We start from the raw sequence: 16,786 nt of genomic DNA, 5'->3' as shown, positions 1-16,786 counted from the left end.
TACAATCAATCAACAAGTATTTATTAAGCACCTATACATGTCAGATCTTTCACCTCTTTCCAACATTCAGTTTCCAAGATCGAGAAGACTATGCTCCTCACATATGGCCTTTTATAAATCACATCATCAGTCTACCCAATATTTATTATGTGGAGGAAGAGGACGGGCTGACAGAGAAAACTCTGCAATGACCTCCAAGCCCTCTTCACTCCCAGGGGACAGATGGGAATAAAATGCCCTATAGCCCCCATTTGGGAATAGGGCATAAGCAGCAGTAAGAAAGAAGTCACATTTTCCTGGCCTGCTAGGAACATTGAAGGCATCATTTGAATCTCCCAATTTAGAGTGGAGTGAGGATGAGAATGGTAGTGTAAGGTCAAACACCTTTTTCACATGGAGAGTCTCCCTCATGAAAGCCCAGTCCAGAAAATAAGTGAACCACAGACCAAGGTGAAAGGTTTGTGGGGCAGTGGACTGCCCACGGGTCACAGTAACAGGAGGCCCCATCACCTTAGAGACAGATCATCGGGGGCTGTGGCTGGGAGTGGATAGGGCAGCTGGAGGGCTTTCATCTGGGCTGGATTGCAAGTCTGGGGCTGTCCCCTGCTAGGGGCAGATGTCTTGGCAGATCAAGGAGAATCAAGGGGCCAAAGGCCAAGGAGTGAGACCCAAATCAAGGCCAGGGGAAATGGCTTCACTGAAGCTGGGCTCAGTTCAATCTTCCTTCCAACGTGTACTCCCCACGCCTTGTCCAGCCAGGGTTCTCAGCCCCTCACACATCAAGGGGACCTTTTTCTCCATTTGGGCCAAGGTCACGCTTTCCTTTGAGATACGGCAACAGCAACTTTAGTACCTGCTTTCAAAGGGGTGGGTGGATGGGCTGGGGAGTGGGAGGGGGAGGCTATTTCTGGCACATTCACATTTGCCTCCCACTCCTGACTTTAGTGGCTCCCAGGGATCAATAAGGACCTTTACAACAGCCATTAACAGCTTCTAATAGAACATCCTCCATGGGAGAAGAGAGAACAAGGGAGGAGCCCATCCTTCTGGCTTGGGCAATATAGCAAGGACAACTCACTTCTTCTGTCCTTTCATAGGAGACCCCTCCTCCAAGGTCTAAACACCCCAGAGATGGGAGAGGGGCCGGAAGACACTTACACAGCAGTCTTTGGCTAAATCTTACAGAGACTGATGCCTCTTTTCGGGCAGTAGTGAGAAAAATTCTGGGAAAACCTGGGCTTGGATGCCTTTATTGGCTATCACTGCTCCTGAATCGGTTTCTTTGTCTGTAAAATGGAAATAACAATACGAGTACAACTGTACAAGATGGTAGTAAGGAGAGGATGCTGCAAACACTATAGAAACGACAGGAGCTCCTGGGCCCAGGAGCCGACCCACCGCCTCCCAGCTCCCTTCCCCGTGGCCCCTGCTCTCCCGGACTCCAGCTCCCAGCTAGGCTCTTCCCCACACCGAATCCTGTGCTCTCCACCCCCGGGAGGACTCTTCCTGCCCTCTGCCCAGGGCAGGCTCACACGCCCATCTCGCCCTTCTCGCCCTCCCTGGGGGCCAGCTCCTCCTGGGCTTTCTTCATCTCCAGCCCCTTCACCCAGGTGTAGGCCGAGGAGCCGCCCAGCACCATCAGGTTGCTGGTCCACCAGAGGAAGCTTTTGGTCTCCTCAAAGTACAGGACAGCCAGGACCGTCTGAGCGCAGGCCTTGGCCGTGCCGGACACGTTGTGGGTCAGGGGACTGGTGAACTTGATCTGCAGGCCCGTCACGTAGCCGATGGCGAAGCCAAAGAGCCCGCCCAGGGTCATCATGCCCCAGAAGTGGGCGCTGTCCAGCTTGTCGAAGACGGCCACGGTCTGCAGCTCCCCAAACAGCAGCAGCAGGGGGAGGAAGAGGACGCAAGCATTGACGTTGTTGTAGAAGGTCAGCCGCCAGATGCTGCCGTCTACCGCCGGCAGCACCTTCTTGGTGTAGATGGCATTGAGGGAGACACAGAGGCTGGCCAGCACCCCGAACAGGGTGCCCACCCACGACAGGGTGCCCTCTTCTCCCTCCTGGTCCACGCCCAGCCAGAAGCCACCTGCAGCCAGGGGAGAGAGAGGAAAAGGGGTGGGAACGAATGTTAGACCAGGGAGCAGAGGAGGGAGAGTCTGGGAGGGCTACGTACCAGCTGCGTGACCTTGTCTCTACCTGCCTCAGTTTACTCATCTGTAAAATGGGAATAAGAAGAGCACCTGTATCCTAGGGTTGGTGTGAGGATCAAAGGAGAAACTCTATGTGATGCACTTTGCAAACTTTAAAACGGTGTATATCCATGCCTGTCATTCTCAGAAAGAACCCTCCAGAAGATGCAGGTTCAAGGCTCTTCTACCAAATAAATACACCTATGACCTTAACCTTCATCCTTTGTGGAATTACAGCGTTGGAAAAGATGATTCCAAAGAGGACTTCCTGCTCTGAACTCTATGATTCTATAAAGGCCCAATCACTCCCCTCACTTTACAGCTAGGAAAACAAAAACAGGGACAGGCCCACGCAAGCATCTATTAAGCCCCAACTGTGTGCCAGCTACTGGATATATAGGAACAGGTGTGACATATTCCCTGACCTCGAGAAGCTGCATTTTATCACTAGGGACGGCAGGGACATAACGCAGTCAACTCTGCAGCTGCAGGATCGTTTCTCATTTGGAATCGTTTTTAAGATGATTTGTGACTAACAGTAACAATAATACCGCAGCGCGCATTTACGCAGAGCTTGAAGGTCTAGGAGATGCTTTACAAAATCTCATTTTATCCTCACAACAATCTTGGGAAGTGGATGCCGTCCCCATTTTACAGATGAGTAAACTGAGGTCAGAAAAGCTACTTGAATTGTCCGGAGTCGCGGGGCCAGGAAGTGCCTGAGGCCAGATCTGGACTCCCTCTTTCCAGGCCCAGGGGATTGAGGCTCGCAAAGCTGAGCCACTGAGGGGAGGCCTGGGAGGGGGAAGCAGGCCTCCCGCGGAGCTCCCACAGTCAGCTCCAGGCCCGCTCAGGCCACAGTGACCGGTATGGCCTGTCCAGAAAGCTAGACAGTCATCCCCGACTTTTGGATTCAAAGGGAGGCCCAGAGACTAAGCAGAGTCAGGATCCAGAGTTTGCCCTGGGCTCCGACTATAACGGAGCCGGGCTCTTCTCCCGGGGACTGCTGGGCCGGTCAGCCAGAGTCCGGGCCTCCAGCGCCACCTGCCGGGAGCCCCTTTCTCCATGGATGCTAGGTCTGCATCTATATGTGATACGTGAGTAAGAGCTGACATCCATGTACCACTTCCCAGTCTGCAAATACTTCAAGTGACAGTCTCTGGTCTCCTCGTCTCGGCCCTGAGCTGAGGGCAGACGCCGTCTCCCCTCCCCCGGGTTCCAGCGCAGGCCCACAGGTCGGACACCAGGCCTGTCCCGGCTCCTAACACTGCGCTGAACGTTCCGGGGCTGAAGGCAGGAATCCTTTTTTTTTATTACGGCCAAGTCCCGGGAAGACCCCGTGGTCCTTGGAGACCCAGTATGGTAAGACCACAGAGGGAGGGACCTTGGCTTCAGGCCATTTCACAGATGAGCAAACTGAGGCCCGAGAGGGCGGCAGCGGCACAGTCCGGGCCTCGTGGCTGGCGTCCGGGGCGTGGTCTTCGCTCTGCTAGGCGCCTCAAAGTGAACCCCTGAGCTGTGTTTTTCCCACGCTCCATCCTAGGCACCTGGTGCTGATTTCGAGAAATCAAGCGACCCGTCCGTACCCAGCTGGTACAGGTCAGAGGTCGGCTGCCCCTCCCCACATTTTACAGAGGACGGGCCGGCTGTCCTCCTCTTGTCTGACCAGGCCCTACTGCCCCGCGGACAGCCCCGGGGATTGTCCTGAGCGATGCCCGGCCCGACCTGTGCACCGCACCCCCCCATCTGGCAGAGTTACCTTGTCCCAAAGGAAAGGTGAGCTCCTAACCTCACCAAGCCCGCCCGGCTCCCGGCCACGTGACCTGGCTGAGCCGAGAAGGCTCGAGGCTGGGGTCAAATCCCCCCTTGGGCCCTTCCTAACCAGGCGGTCGGACAAGCCTTTGAACGGTCAATCCCTGAATCTCGGAGCCGAAGGGACCTCCGGCGGGCCGCGCTCACTCCTCAGTGACCGATAACAGGTAAAGAAGCCGCCAGAATTCATGGAAAATTCCTTATCGAGTTCATGAAGACCTGGGGGGGGCTTCATCCCACTCTGGGATGCTCTGAGTGTTAGGAAGTTCTTAATTATACCTAATTTGCCACTTTGCTGCTTAACCCCAGCTCCTGGGCCTCCCTGCAGATCCCGCGCTCCAAGCCTCCGCTGCAGACGCCACCTCCCAGGCTCCCTTAGCGGCTGCTCCGGGCCTAGTCCCCGGGGTTCTCACACCAGCGTAGCGCCCGAACTGTGCACTATTGGGGGTGAGTGACCGGCGGGAGTGCGCACCCAGCGGTGGGGGATGGGCCCCGACTCACCGATGATGACGCCGCAGGTGAGCAGCGCGTAGAAGGAGGTGGTCTGCTTGAGCAGCAGGTAGGAGAGCAGGACGTTGAAGACGGTGGTGAGCGAGCGGCCCACGTTGTAGAAGGCCACGCCCACGTACTTGAGGCAGAGGTTGTTGAAGGTGATCATGCCGATGAAGACCACGGACAGCGGCAGGACGCTCCGGGACACCTTCAGGTCCATGCGCACGGAGGGGAAGTCCAGGGCGCCGGGCCAGCACGCGGCCAGCAGGCTCAGGGCCTTGCACAGCAGCGCCGTCACCAGGCACTGGTAGAAGGTGACGAAGAGCGGGGCGTCCAGGCGCAGCGAGGGGCTGTCCAGCAGGTACTTGTTGAGGAAGACCATGGAGATGGAGATCGCCCAGTAGAGCGTCACCACCAGCGCGATCTGCGCGGCCCGCAGCAGGAACGGCCTCTCCTGGCCCGGGCCTCCCTGGGCCGGCGCCTCCAGGGCCCCCGCCAGCGCCATTCTCAGGATCCGCGAGCGCTTCAGGGGCGTCCTGTTCATGGTAAAGGGAGGGGGGGGAGTGGAGTCTGAGGGTCCCTTTAGGAAGTCGCCTTAGGGGCCGAAACTAGGAAGGGTGGGGCGGGGGCGGGGTGTGACAGAGCCTGGATTAGGGGGAACCATGGGGCGGGATGTTCTAGGCAAAGAATATTCCGGTAACAATGTTAGAACTGGAGTCTTAGAACCCAGGGCCCGCTCGGAGCTGTGGGGGACCCGCCGGATGAAAGGATCTCGGAACTTCGGATCTAAGTGCTCCGGATCCTCGAGACACGGAACAAAAAATGTCAGGAGCTAATTTGGGGCCTTCCGCCCCGGAACGTTAGGAGAGGAGCCGTGGGGCGTGGAACGTGCCGTCTGCCCGCAGAACGTGGGTAACGGAAGGAACGCAGACGGCACGCCGGGAACTCCGAGCCACAGAACCGAGGCAGAACCCGGCGGAACGTTCGGGACGCCACAAGCGGAGCGTCCGAGCCGGAAGAAATGTTCCTCGCGGCTCCAACCCGAGGAAGCGGGAGGGGGCGGGGCGCTCCGCAGGAGGAAATGGAGCCGGGGGCCGGGAAGAACGCCGCCCCCGCGGCCCGGAGAGAGCCCGGGAGCGTCAGGAGGCAGCCGCCGGCCGCCCGGAGCGCGCTCCCAGCCCTTTCATTTTACGCGGGCCGGGGCTGGGGGAGGGGGCCGAGGCCGGGGAGGGCCAGGGGCGGGGGGGAGGAGGGAGAGGGTCCAGAAGAGCCTGCTGAAGTCCGGGGCTGAGTTGCTCGGGAGGGCAGCACGCGCCGGCTCGGCGTCCCCTCGTGCCCCGGTTCTAGCCGGACTGCCGCTCCGGGACATACTTCCTGCTCGCCCCTCCCCCTCCCGCTCCGTTTTAAAGGGCCAGTATACTGGAGTTTCTTAAAGAGACCCGCCGCCGAAGCATCCCGCCGCGTGCGTCCCCACTCCTGTTTCTCAGCCGCCGGTGTTCCGGGACGGAACTCCCCGCGTCCCTCCCCTTCTCCCCGAGAAGAGTTCCGAGCCCGGCCCTCGCTTTCACTCTGCCCCGAGAGTGGGCTGGTTTTTCGTGGGCTTGGGGGCGGGGAGTTCGGCTTTCCCCTACCCGGGGCGCTCGGGCATCCACGTCCTCACCCCCTGCCCCCCCCCCCCCCCCGCCTTTGCCAGCCCCCGCGGCCAGGCGCGCCGCTCCCCCAAGGCTCTCACCTGCGGCTCTGGCTGCCAGCCTGTGTGCCCGGGACCGAGCTGCACCTGCCGCCGCCCCGCCCTGGGGCCGTGCTAGGGGGAGGCCGCTTCCTGCTCCGGCCCGGGCGAGCCCGCCGGCCGGCCGCGAGCTCCCACCCCTTCCCCAAACCCTGCCCCTCCCCTCCCGCGCCCTCCAGGCCGAGGCGCTGGGACCGAGGGAGCTGCCTGGGGCCTCCCGGCGCCCGCCGCCCCGGGGATCGCGGGGCCTGAATCCTGGGTCGGGGCCCACCTGCCTCCCCCCCCCATCCGGAGCAGAAATGGCGGGGCAGTGACCCAGCAGGACCCCGCGGCCCAGCAGCCCCCGCTTCTGGACCGGGTTCTCAAGGAAGCTGTGGAGAGCCCAGCGGGGGGCGGGGGGGGGGGTGCGTGAAGGGACCGGGGCTTGGGAAACTGACCAAAACAAACAAAACAACAACAAAAAAAACTACCGTCTTATGAAACTTTGAAGATTAAGGAAGATCTGATCTCACAATTCTCGGTAGAATTATAGAATATTTATACTCTAGAATAGAAAGTATCCCCAGAAGGCAGTGGAGGATTCGAATCCAGATCTTGACTCAAGGTCCGGGGTACCTTTAGAGACACCCCTGCCGCTTTTCTTAATTTAGTGTCTAATGCTTTAGAAGCAGATCTTCCTACAAGTCCTCAAATCCAGGGCCAGCGGCCCTTTAAAAAATGGAAAATGTCCCCAGTGGGACCGAATTAAGGCCTGGATTTTAGGGGGTCATCTATCTACTTCAAAGCATCTCCCCTCCCGGCCTTGGGGTTCTAATTTTTCAATCGCTAATGATTTCGACAAAGAAGGAGGTGCCCTCCTGCAGGGGTTCTTAACCTGGGGTCTCTGAATGGGTATTGTGGGAAAAATTTCCATCTTTATTTTTACTAATCTTGAACCAAAAGTTAGAGTTTTTTTCTATTTATTTAATGCATTTAAAAAAAAAAATTATTCTGGGAAGAGGTCAGTGGACTTCCCCAGACTGCCAAAGGGATCCAGTGATTGGTTAAAAATCTTAACCTGCCTGAGAAAGTCTCTTAGTCACTCCATGTGCATTTATTAAGTCCCTTCTGTATGCCAGATGCAGGGCTAAGCCCTGGAGATGCAAGAGACAGGCCTTCCTTCAAGGAGTTAATGAGAGAAATAATATTCAAGCAATCACATGCATATTAGAGATGGACAGGATAAATTAGAATCTCAGAGGGAAGATGCTAACATTTAGGAGAATTGAAACAGGTTTCTTGTAGAAGAATGGTTTTAGTTGGAATTTATAGGAAAGCCTGGAGTCAAATCCAGCTTCAGATACGTCCCAACGGTGTGATCCTGGGCAAGTCACTTAATCCTGTTTGCCTCAGTTTTCTCATCTGTAAAATGAGCTGGAGAAAGAATGAACAAAGACCCCAAATGAGGTCACAGAGAGGCAGAAATGATTGAACTACAAAAGCAAATCTGGATGCAGAGATGAAGAGGGAGAGTCCCAGGCTGGGGAGACAGACAGGCCTCTGTTTGGGGAGGGCCTCAGTAAGAGACCAGTGTTCCTGACCCGTAGACTCCCTGGTGGAGAAGGAGGAAGGAAGGTTTAAAAAACCTGGGAAGATTGGAAGAATCCAGTCTTGGCTTTAAAAGCCAAGCAGAGGATTCTATATTTGATCTTGGGAACAGGACAGGAGCCACGGGAGTTTGCTGAGTAGAGAGGGACGGGGTTGGATCAGGCTGCACTTTAGGAAGATTGTTTTGATAGCTGAGTGGAAGATAGATTGGAGTGTGAGAGAGAAACTTGAGGCAACCAGGCTTGGAGGGAATGGATGACTTGTCTGATTTTAAGTAGAGAAGGGGATATAAACAAGAGATAAATCTGTAGGATCAATAGGACTTGGCAATTAGATATGGGGGGGTGAGTGAGGAGTTAAGGAAAATACATTTGGATGATTTGGGTCATTTGTGCCTTTGCTGGTACATTAGCAAAAATTAATTGATCTAATGAGCTTTGTTGACAGCGTGGATCTGGATCGATGACCTAGGAATATTCTCAAGTCTCTAAGGAGAGAGCTAAAAGTGCTGGGTCATCAGAAACACTTTCTGGGAGTCTGTTATCTTCATAGGATCATGGAATCCTAGCTATGCTACAACCTCAAAGGACGGCTGTCCTGACCTTTCCCTTTTTTTTTGTTTTTTTTTTAAAGCAAGGTGGAAACCAGTGGGCTTACACTTGCCCAAGGTCAGGGAAGTCGGGAAGGGGTCCCTGGGAGTGGTAACCCACCAGATCCTCTGGGCCACATCAAGCAGTTCTAAGGCATTTTGTAGAAATGAATATCAGCTCTTTGGAGAAGGAAAGACAAGACGAGCAGACATCATTTATAATGCAGAGCTTGGGATTTTTACATGTTATGTCAGAACCAGAAAGTCCTAATTCGAATTGAATGTCAAAGGACCTTTGAGAACACAACAATACAGATCCATGGAGCATCTTGTTAAGCTCCTCTTATGTGCCAGATACTGCACTGGGAACACATAGGTAAAAAACAAAGCACCGTCCCCCCAAAACTTCTCATTCTTCTAGTGTAGTAACAACACTTAGTCTTTTTAAGGTTTACAAAGCATATTTATTTACCTTATTTCATTATGTCAAACCTTCAGACACTGCCACAGCTGAAATGGACCTGAGAACATAGTTTCAGTCCTGGAAGGGATCAGAGAATGTCAAAGCTGGGAGGGACCTTAGAACCCTGAATGTCAGAATTGGGAGAGACCTTAGAATACTTAATGTCTGAGCTGAGAATAGGGAAAGTCAGCTATGGGAGGGACAGAGGGGGCAACCTTAATGCACAGAAAGCTGCTGGGTAGTATATCAGTAAAGGGAGTATTCTATTTTCTTGCTACAATGCATGGAATTTCCATTATTGAAGCCACTTCATTCTTTTTTTCCCATTCATTTATTGAATAACGATGAATGTTTTTGACCATTTTATGGTCAAAACCTGTTTTGATTTGAAGGCTTCCAAAAATTTAAACATTATTACTGGTGGAAAATTTGAAGGCAATTATAAGTAGTAAAACTAGGCTAAGACTCATTTGACCTTCATCTACTAATTCATAATAAACTAATAGTGCTTTGGGATTTTTTTAGTAGTTGATTATTCCTCCAAAGTTAGGTCACATAGCAAGGTTTCCTACATCCTGGTCAGGAAAACCTCATTTAACCTGAATGATAAGAAAACATGATATTCTTTATAAGTGAAACTTTTAATATTTCTCAATAAAAAGCTCTTAAAAATATGAGATTCTTCCTCCGACTTTAAACAAAGTTATATAAATTCACAAAATCTTGTTACTTTATACTCATATCTCCAATATTGAAGGAGAACTAATCTCTTTGATGACTTATCACAAAAATCAATTTAGAATGATGCTGCTGGGCTACCAGCTTTTTACATGGAAGGAAAGAAAAAGCACCTACTATGTGCTAGACAAATTACATCTATTCCCTCATTTCATCTTCCTAACAACCCTCGTGGGTAAGTGCTACAAATACTACCCCCACTTTGCAGGTGAGACAGTTTAAGGGACATTCTGGGGTCTCACAACTAGGAAGGGTGAGGCTAGGTTTTAATTTGGGTGCTTTCCCTCCAGGTCTGGTGCTCTTGTCCTTGTCTAGGTGGTTAAGACTCGGTATCTACCCTTATGGAGCTTCAGCACCTAATTAGGAGTAGACAGAAGTATACCCAGATAGCCAGCACACAGGGCAGAGAGTGATAAACTGGTACTCTGGCAGAGCCCCAAACCACCCCAAACGGTCTCTACTTCCTGCCAGCAGTCAGGCATCGAGGGGCCTGGTTTTGTAGGGAGGGTTATTTTAATAGATTCCTTATTAAAAAATAGAAACCACTGTTCTCAGCTCAAGGCCTGTGCAAAGCCAGGGGGGCTGGATTTGGCCCCTGCCAACCCCGGCTCTAAGCTAAAAGTACTTGGATAGGATTAATGAGACATTAGAAAAACTGCCAGCTCGGAGCCTTTTACAACATTTCTGTTTTTTTTCTTCTTTGACACTGATCTTCATCCTTCATGGTGGAGATGGGGCTTGAAGGGGGGGGATTGCAACAAGGGGAGGGCATTTCAGGCAGCACGGGGAAAGTGTTGGAGAGCAAAGGACCCGAGGCTGGAGAATAAGACATATTTTCGTAGAGGAGCTAATAGATTTGTAAATAGCCAGATGTCGCTGTGGATCAGACATCAGCCAATCGTGTGACTCTGGTCAAGTCACTTTCTCAGCCTCAGTTTCCTAGAATGGGAATCCCAGTGGCACCTTCCTGCCACAGGTGCTGTGAAAATTAAACGAGTCAGTCCTTGTAACGTGCTTGTGCTCTGCAAACCTGAAGGTGACACAGAAATGGAGCTTTTATGCTTGGCAATTATTATTCAGCTCTTGTTCCGTATTAATCATCAGTCTTTACTAGAACTCTATGTGCTAATGAGATGAACCTGCCAATTAATTTTGCACTCGCTTCTAATGTTTTCTGTTGTCTGTGTCATTTCAGTCTTTAATTTTCATTTAAAACATTGGATTGATAGAGTGGCAAGAGTCCTCGTCCCGGAGTGGGAGGATCTGAGTTCGAAAATCAGCCTCTGTGACAGAGGAAAGTCCTTGGTCCTCTGTGACCCTCTGTGTGCTCATCTGTAAAATAAGGGGGCTCCAAGTCAACCAGAAATCACACCGTCTCCCTCAGTAGCTCCTCAATGACAGAGGTGGTTTTTTTCTTGTTTGCATCCTCAGTGCGTGGCATACAGTAGGCATTTAATAAATGCTAAAGTGACTACTATCATCAGATGCCTTTAGTACTATTAACAGCATGCCAGTGGGCGTGGCTACACCATTTGTAGCCGCCCGATATGATCGAACATCTTAGAAATTACAATTCTAGTTCAATGGGTGTTTGTTGTGAAATTGTGTGGGGCCCCATCAGCCGCAGTATACCAACGCTGCCCATAGGCCTTTTGGGGCAAAGATAAAGAAGTTTGCCGTTTCCTTCTCGAGGGAATTAATGAAGCAGAGAGTACATGGCTTGACCAGATTCACAGAGCAAGTGAGAATCTGAGGGCAGACTACTCAAGGAAGAAGAAATGAAGGAAAGAATGAGGGAGGAAGGAAGGTAAAGGAAGGATGGAGGAAAGGAGAGAGAAGGAGAAAAAAGAGGGGAGAAAAGGAGGGAGGAGAGAAGAGAGAGATGGAAGGAAGGAAGGAGAGGGGAAGAAAGGAGGAAAAAGGGATGGACGAAATGAATAAAGAAAGATGCATTTATTAGTAAATACTAGCAAGGTTATTAATAAAAATGTGATAAAGAGCTTTGTAGGTACTGTGCTAAATTCTGTTTATATATTGGGATTTTTGGTTAAGAAAAGTAGCCTTTTCAAGGCTACGATGGAGTTGAGGAGAAAGAGCTTGCTCTCCTCTGCTTGCTCTCTGCAGCTTGCTCTCACCTGCTCTCTCTGCAGCTTGCTCTCACCTGCTCTCTCTGCAGCTTGCTCTCACCTGCTCTCTCTGCAGCTTGCTCTCACCTGTTTTTTTCTGCAGTTTGCTCTCTCACTTGCTCTCTGCTCTCTCTGCAGCCCGCTGCTGGGCACAGGCAGCCTCTCCCTTCGTTGCCCCCGGGGGGATGGGCAGGGCATTTCTCCTCTCCCTGCCAGCAGCCTGGGGCCAGGAGAACAGGAGCTCCTCAGATAATTCAGAGCTGGGACTTCACGTCCAGGGCTCCCTCACCTTTCTTTCCCAGCGCTCAGGACTCATGGGACACTGGTTTCTAGCCTCTTCCCAGAAGGGGTCTGGGGGAAGGCGCTGACTGTTAAGGGGCAGTGACCCCTGCCTGCGCTGCCCAGCGGCACTCTGGGAGAAGACTGCTCCCTCCTGCCCCGGGAGAATTCTCCAGGCCCCCAGTTCTGCCCGGGCCCTTGCTGGCCTTGCTGTTTAGTGCTTTGGGGAAATCCTGTTCCTCTGTCTAGCAAAAGTCTCCCATTCTGAGTGTAGATGAGAGCATCCTCACGAGCTGTTTGTGTGTTTGGGACAAAACTGAAGTCAGTGGCTGTCCCCCCCCCCCCCCAGGCCCTCCTAGTGCGGCTGAAGGGCAGGCCCGAGGGACACTTAGTAATTAAGGGCTTTTGTGGCTCCGGGCGGTGGCTAGAAACAAGCAAGGTGGGCTTGCTCTCGGGGGCTTCCGTTCTAACGGAACCGAGAGCTCAGGCTCCCAGGGGGTGCAAGGGCTCATTACAGGCCCCCTCCCATTTTGGTGTCACGCTTTTCCCAGGCTGCCGCATCTTTTTTTAGTTTTTTCTTTTTTTGTTTCTTGTTTCTCTTTCTTTTTTGCTGTTTGTTTCTGCTATTCTTAGCCTCTAAGGAGTGAGAAGCTTTGTGGGACTGGAAAGACCCTGGGACTCCAGGGTGCTCCCAGCTGTGACTCTGGGCCCTTGTCACTCCTCCTTGGGGAGGACTCAGTTTTGGCTGGACTTGATGACCCCCAATCCCTCTCTGCACCCTCCCCTTCCCCCAAATCCTTTGACATTGGATTTCAGTGGTGAGCTGGGAGGGTCAGCCTCAGAGGTGAAGAACGGTCACCTTTCTAGCCTCTGAAGGAGACCAGACGGACGGTGGCTGGCCCCCACCCCTCGCCGCTCTTGGGCCGCTTTGGGCCGGCTGAGCTTTTAAAGTAAAGACTCAGCAATGAAAGCCGGGGGCAGTATGAGCATCTCACCACCAGAGGGCAGCTCTTAGCCACCTTAGCATGGCACGTGGGGAGGAAGGGAGCTGTGGGCAGGGAGAACCGGGTTTTTGTGACCGGCCCCACCCCTACCCGCCCACCCAGGGCATGGCAGAGCCAGGGAAAGGCCCCCTCCTTTTTCCTCAGCTCCCTTCAGGAGGGGCCAGCGCTCGCCCTGTCTGTCCTCTGCCCCTTTCCCTCCTCTGCTGTAAAATGACAGGGCTTTTATAATGGAAAGAACTCTAGAATTTAGAATAGAGAGGGTCAGAATGAGGAAGGACTTTGGAACACAGAACGTCAGAGCTGGGAAGGACCTTAGAACCTGGGACGTCACAGTCAGAAGGGCTGTTAGAACCTGGAACGTGGGGGGGTTGCTTAGAACACAGTGTTAGTCAGGAGGGCTGTTAGAACCTGGAACGTGGGGGGGTTGCTTAGAACACAGTGTTAGTCAGGAGGGCTGTTAGAACCTGGAACGTGGGGGGGGTTGCTTAGAACACAGTGTTAGTCAGGAGGGCTGTTAGAACCTGGAACGTGGGGGGGTTGCTTAGAACACAGTGTTAGTCAGGAGGGCTGTTAGAACCTGGAACGTGGGGGGGTTGCTTAGAACACAGTGTTAGTCAGGAGGGCTGTTAGAACCTGGAACGTGGGGGGGTTGCTTAGAACACAGTGTTAGTCAGGAGGGCTGTTAGAACCTGGAACGTGGGGGGGGTTGCTTAGAACACAGTGTTAGTCAGGAGGGCTGTTAGAACCTGGAACGTGGGGGGGTTGCTTAGAACACAGTGTTAGTCAGGAGGGCTGTTAGAACCTGGAACGTGGGGGGGGTTGCTTAGAACACAGTGTTAGTCAGGAGGGCTGTTAGAACCTGGAACGTGGGAGGGGGTTGCTTAGAACACAGTGTTAGTCAGGAGGGCTGTTAGAACCTGGAACGTGGGAGGGGGTTGCTTAGAACACAGTGTTAGTCAGGAGGGCTGTTAGAACCTGGAACGTGGGAGGGGGTTGCTTAGAACACAGTGTTAGTCAGGAGGGCTGTTAGAACCAGAGTGCTCCAGCTGGAAAGGACTTAGAGATGAGCTCTTCTTAGGAGAATGGAGAAGTGGGTGCAAGGAAGCATCAGCCAAGAAAAAGCTCGCCAAACGGAAGCGTGCACTGAGGGAGTCACTTGACTGGAGACGGTTCTCTGTGTACTCTGGGGTGTGATTGGGGCTGGGGTCCCCAGGGGTGGGTGTGGGGCGGGCAGAAGCAGTCATAGCTGGGAGGGAGCGGCCTGGCGGACGGTCCCAGGTAGTGGATGTGCGGTCCGCAGAGGTACACGAGCCCTCCTGTCTCTGCAGGCCTTGCTCCGGCCGGGTGACTCAGGGTGCTCCCCTCCCAGCTCCGGGCTTCCTGTGGCGGTAGCTCCCCTACAGGTCCTGAAGAAGGGAAGAAGCGTGTGCAAGTCCAGCTGGTAGAAGAGTCAGTGCTGCAGCCCGGAAATCCCATCTTCCAGCTCCAGTCTCTGCTGTGTAAAAATTTCCATTGACCTTTTGTTTTTACATTCCTTTCATTTCTGACTTTCTCTCTCCTTTTACTCAATGAGCCATTCCTCCCTCTCAATAAAACTCTTATCTCCACTTCCTCCTCCCAGTGTTTCTCCATCTTCTCAATCATCATGGATTAATGTGTCACATAAGCTGTCTTCTCCCAGTAGAACACAAGTCCTTTGGGGGACTATTTTTGCTTTGTTTTTATAGCACTGGGGGATCAGCACTATGTCTCCTGTATAACAGGTGCTTCATCAATGGTCTTTGGATGGGACGGGAGCCTTTTTTTTGGTTTGTGACCTTTGCACCTTCCATATCGTCCATTATTCCCTCCTCTATCTCTTCGGGAGAGACACGTCTCCTCTCCTTCTCTCTGTCTCCCTACACCTCCATCTCCTCTGCTGCCTTTTCAACCATATTACACTCATTAATTGTGGGTGTCCCTGTTCTAGGCCCCTTCTTCCTCTCTTTTGGGATGTTAAACGCTCCAAGGGATGTGGCCCCCAACAACCAGATAAAAATGAAATATTTAACAAAATAAACCCAAAGCTAGATAATCCGGCATTTCAGAATTACACTTATATGCAGCCCTTTAGATGTGGGTAAGGGGCCCCTTTTCTGTTGTAGGATGCATCTTGCTTGATCTCAGCCAGTCCCATGAGTACCAGGATCATCCCTACGCCGTTAATTCCTAGAACTATCCACACATGCATGAATCTCTGCTTATGCATAATAAAATCCAGGTTTTTACCTTTATAATTTCTATATTATGGAGAGAGAGACACAGAAACACAGAGACAAAGAGACAGAGAAAAAGACAAAGAAAGACACAGAGACACAGACAGACAGACAGACACATTCACAGGGCCTTCGCCTCTCTTAAACTGAACATCCAGAGACATTTAAACTCAATATGTGCAAAACAGAACTTGTTCTCTTTCCTCCCAATGTCTCTCTTTCTGTCTCTCTTCCCATGTTTCTATGATTGCTGAAGGTATCACCTTCCTCCCAGTCTGGTTCTCACCCCTGCCTCCACCTGCACTTTCCCCACATAGCCAATCAGTTCTCAAGTCACGTTGTTTCTGCTATTATGGGAGAAATATCTCCTTTCTGTGTTCATGGAGTACATAACCGCTGCCTAAATTGATCTACCACAATGTAGAAATTATCGAGGTAAAAACCTGGATTTTTTTATGTGTAAGCATCAGTTCATATCTCAGACAGACAACTAAACCAGAATAAAGATTCAGACTCTAACAAGGCCGCTTATAGAAAAAAATTACATCAAAGTTATAGAGAAATAATTCTTTTATATATTGCAATCTTAAGGCTATAAAAGTTCAAGAAAAGATTCATAATCCCATGCTTCTTTCAATGGCGTAAAAATTAAATTTAGTTAAGGAAAGTAATAATCTCATATGTCCCCTAAGGAAACAAATTTAGTCAAACAGACTTTATGGGCACACTAAGTCAAATTATAGATTAAACTACATTTAGAGGGTTCACAATAGGCTGATTGAGGGGGCAGATTTACATGTTACCAAGATAACCGAGAAAATTGGTGTCAGGGAAATCTTTCCCTGCACAATTAAGCTAGGAGAGTTAACAAATAACTAAATCACTTTGGGGAGTTCAAATTCTGGTTTGGCTTGCACTGGAGAAATATTAAATGGTCTCCTCGAATGCTGTTATTCCAAGAGAAAAATTTTGGTCAGGTGAAGTTAATATTAACAGAAGACAGGCTTCGAGTTAACTAAAAGTTGTGGGAAGAACGACCACGAGCTCTAAAGAATAAAAAAGGAATACAAAATTCCATAACACTACCCATAGCTTTCCCATTTTTCTCCATCCAGCCATTTACACAGCCATTAGTTTATTTTAGGCAGTCCATCGCTTCTCTCTTGGATTATTTCATTGACCTTCTAGTTGTTCTCCCTGCCTCAAGTCTCTCAGCACAGTAATCCTTTCTGAACTCCAATTGCCAAAGGGATTTTCTTTTTTTTTTAAGTTAATTTTATAATTATAGCATTTTTTTTTGACAGTACATATGCCTGGGTAATTTTTTACATCATTATCCCTTGCACTCCTTTCTGTTCTGAATTTTCCCCTCCTTCCCTCTCCCCTCTCCCCTAGATGACAGGCCGTCCCTACATGTTAAATGTGTTATAGTATATATCCTAGATACAATATATGTGTGCAGAATCGAATTTTTTGTTGCACAGGAAGAATTGGATTCAGAAGGTAAAAATAACCTGGGAA

The 16,786-nt window shown here is 51.2% G+C and overlaps 1 protein-coding gene across 2 annotated transcripts; it reads right to left on the bottom strand.

Annotated features, from left to right (window-relative positions):
* Window positions 1-6,481, bottom strand: SLC35C1 (solute carrier family 35 member C1). Of its 2 annotated transcripts, XM_074276119.1 has the most exons (3): window positions 6,228-6,481; window positions 4,505-5,031; window positions 1-2,088 (listed from the first exon to the last, which is right to left on the bottom strand). In XM_074276119.1, the coding sequence occupies exons 2-3, from the start codon at window positions 4,998-5,000 to the stop codon at window positions 1,529-1,531; spliced, it is 1,056 nt and encodes a 351-aa protein (XP_074132220.1). In that variant the 5' UTR covers window positions 5,001-5,031; window positions 6,228-6,481; the 3' UTR covers window positions 1-1,528. The 2 variants fall into 2 exon arrangements, with proteins under 2 accessions (XP_074132220.1, XP_074132219.1); XM_074276118.1 differs by lacking the exon at window positions 6,228-6,481 and having other exon boundaries at window positions 4,505-6,125.
* Window positions 6,482-16,786: the final 10,305 nt, after the last annotated feature.

Source organism: Sminthopsis crassicaudata, chromosome 6 (genome assembly GCF_048593235.1).
Source record: "Sminthopsis crassicaudata isolate SCR6 chromosome 6, ASM4859323v1, whole genome shotgun sequence".
Taxonomy (NCBI): Eukaryota; Metazoa; Chordata; class Mammalia; order Dasyuromorphia; family Dasyuridae; genus Sminthopsis; species Sminthopsis crassicaudata.
The sequence above is the reverse complement of the archived record's forward strand: the minus strand, read 5'-3'. Positions and strand labels throughout refer to the sequence as shown.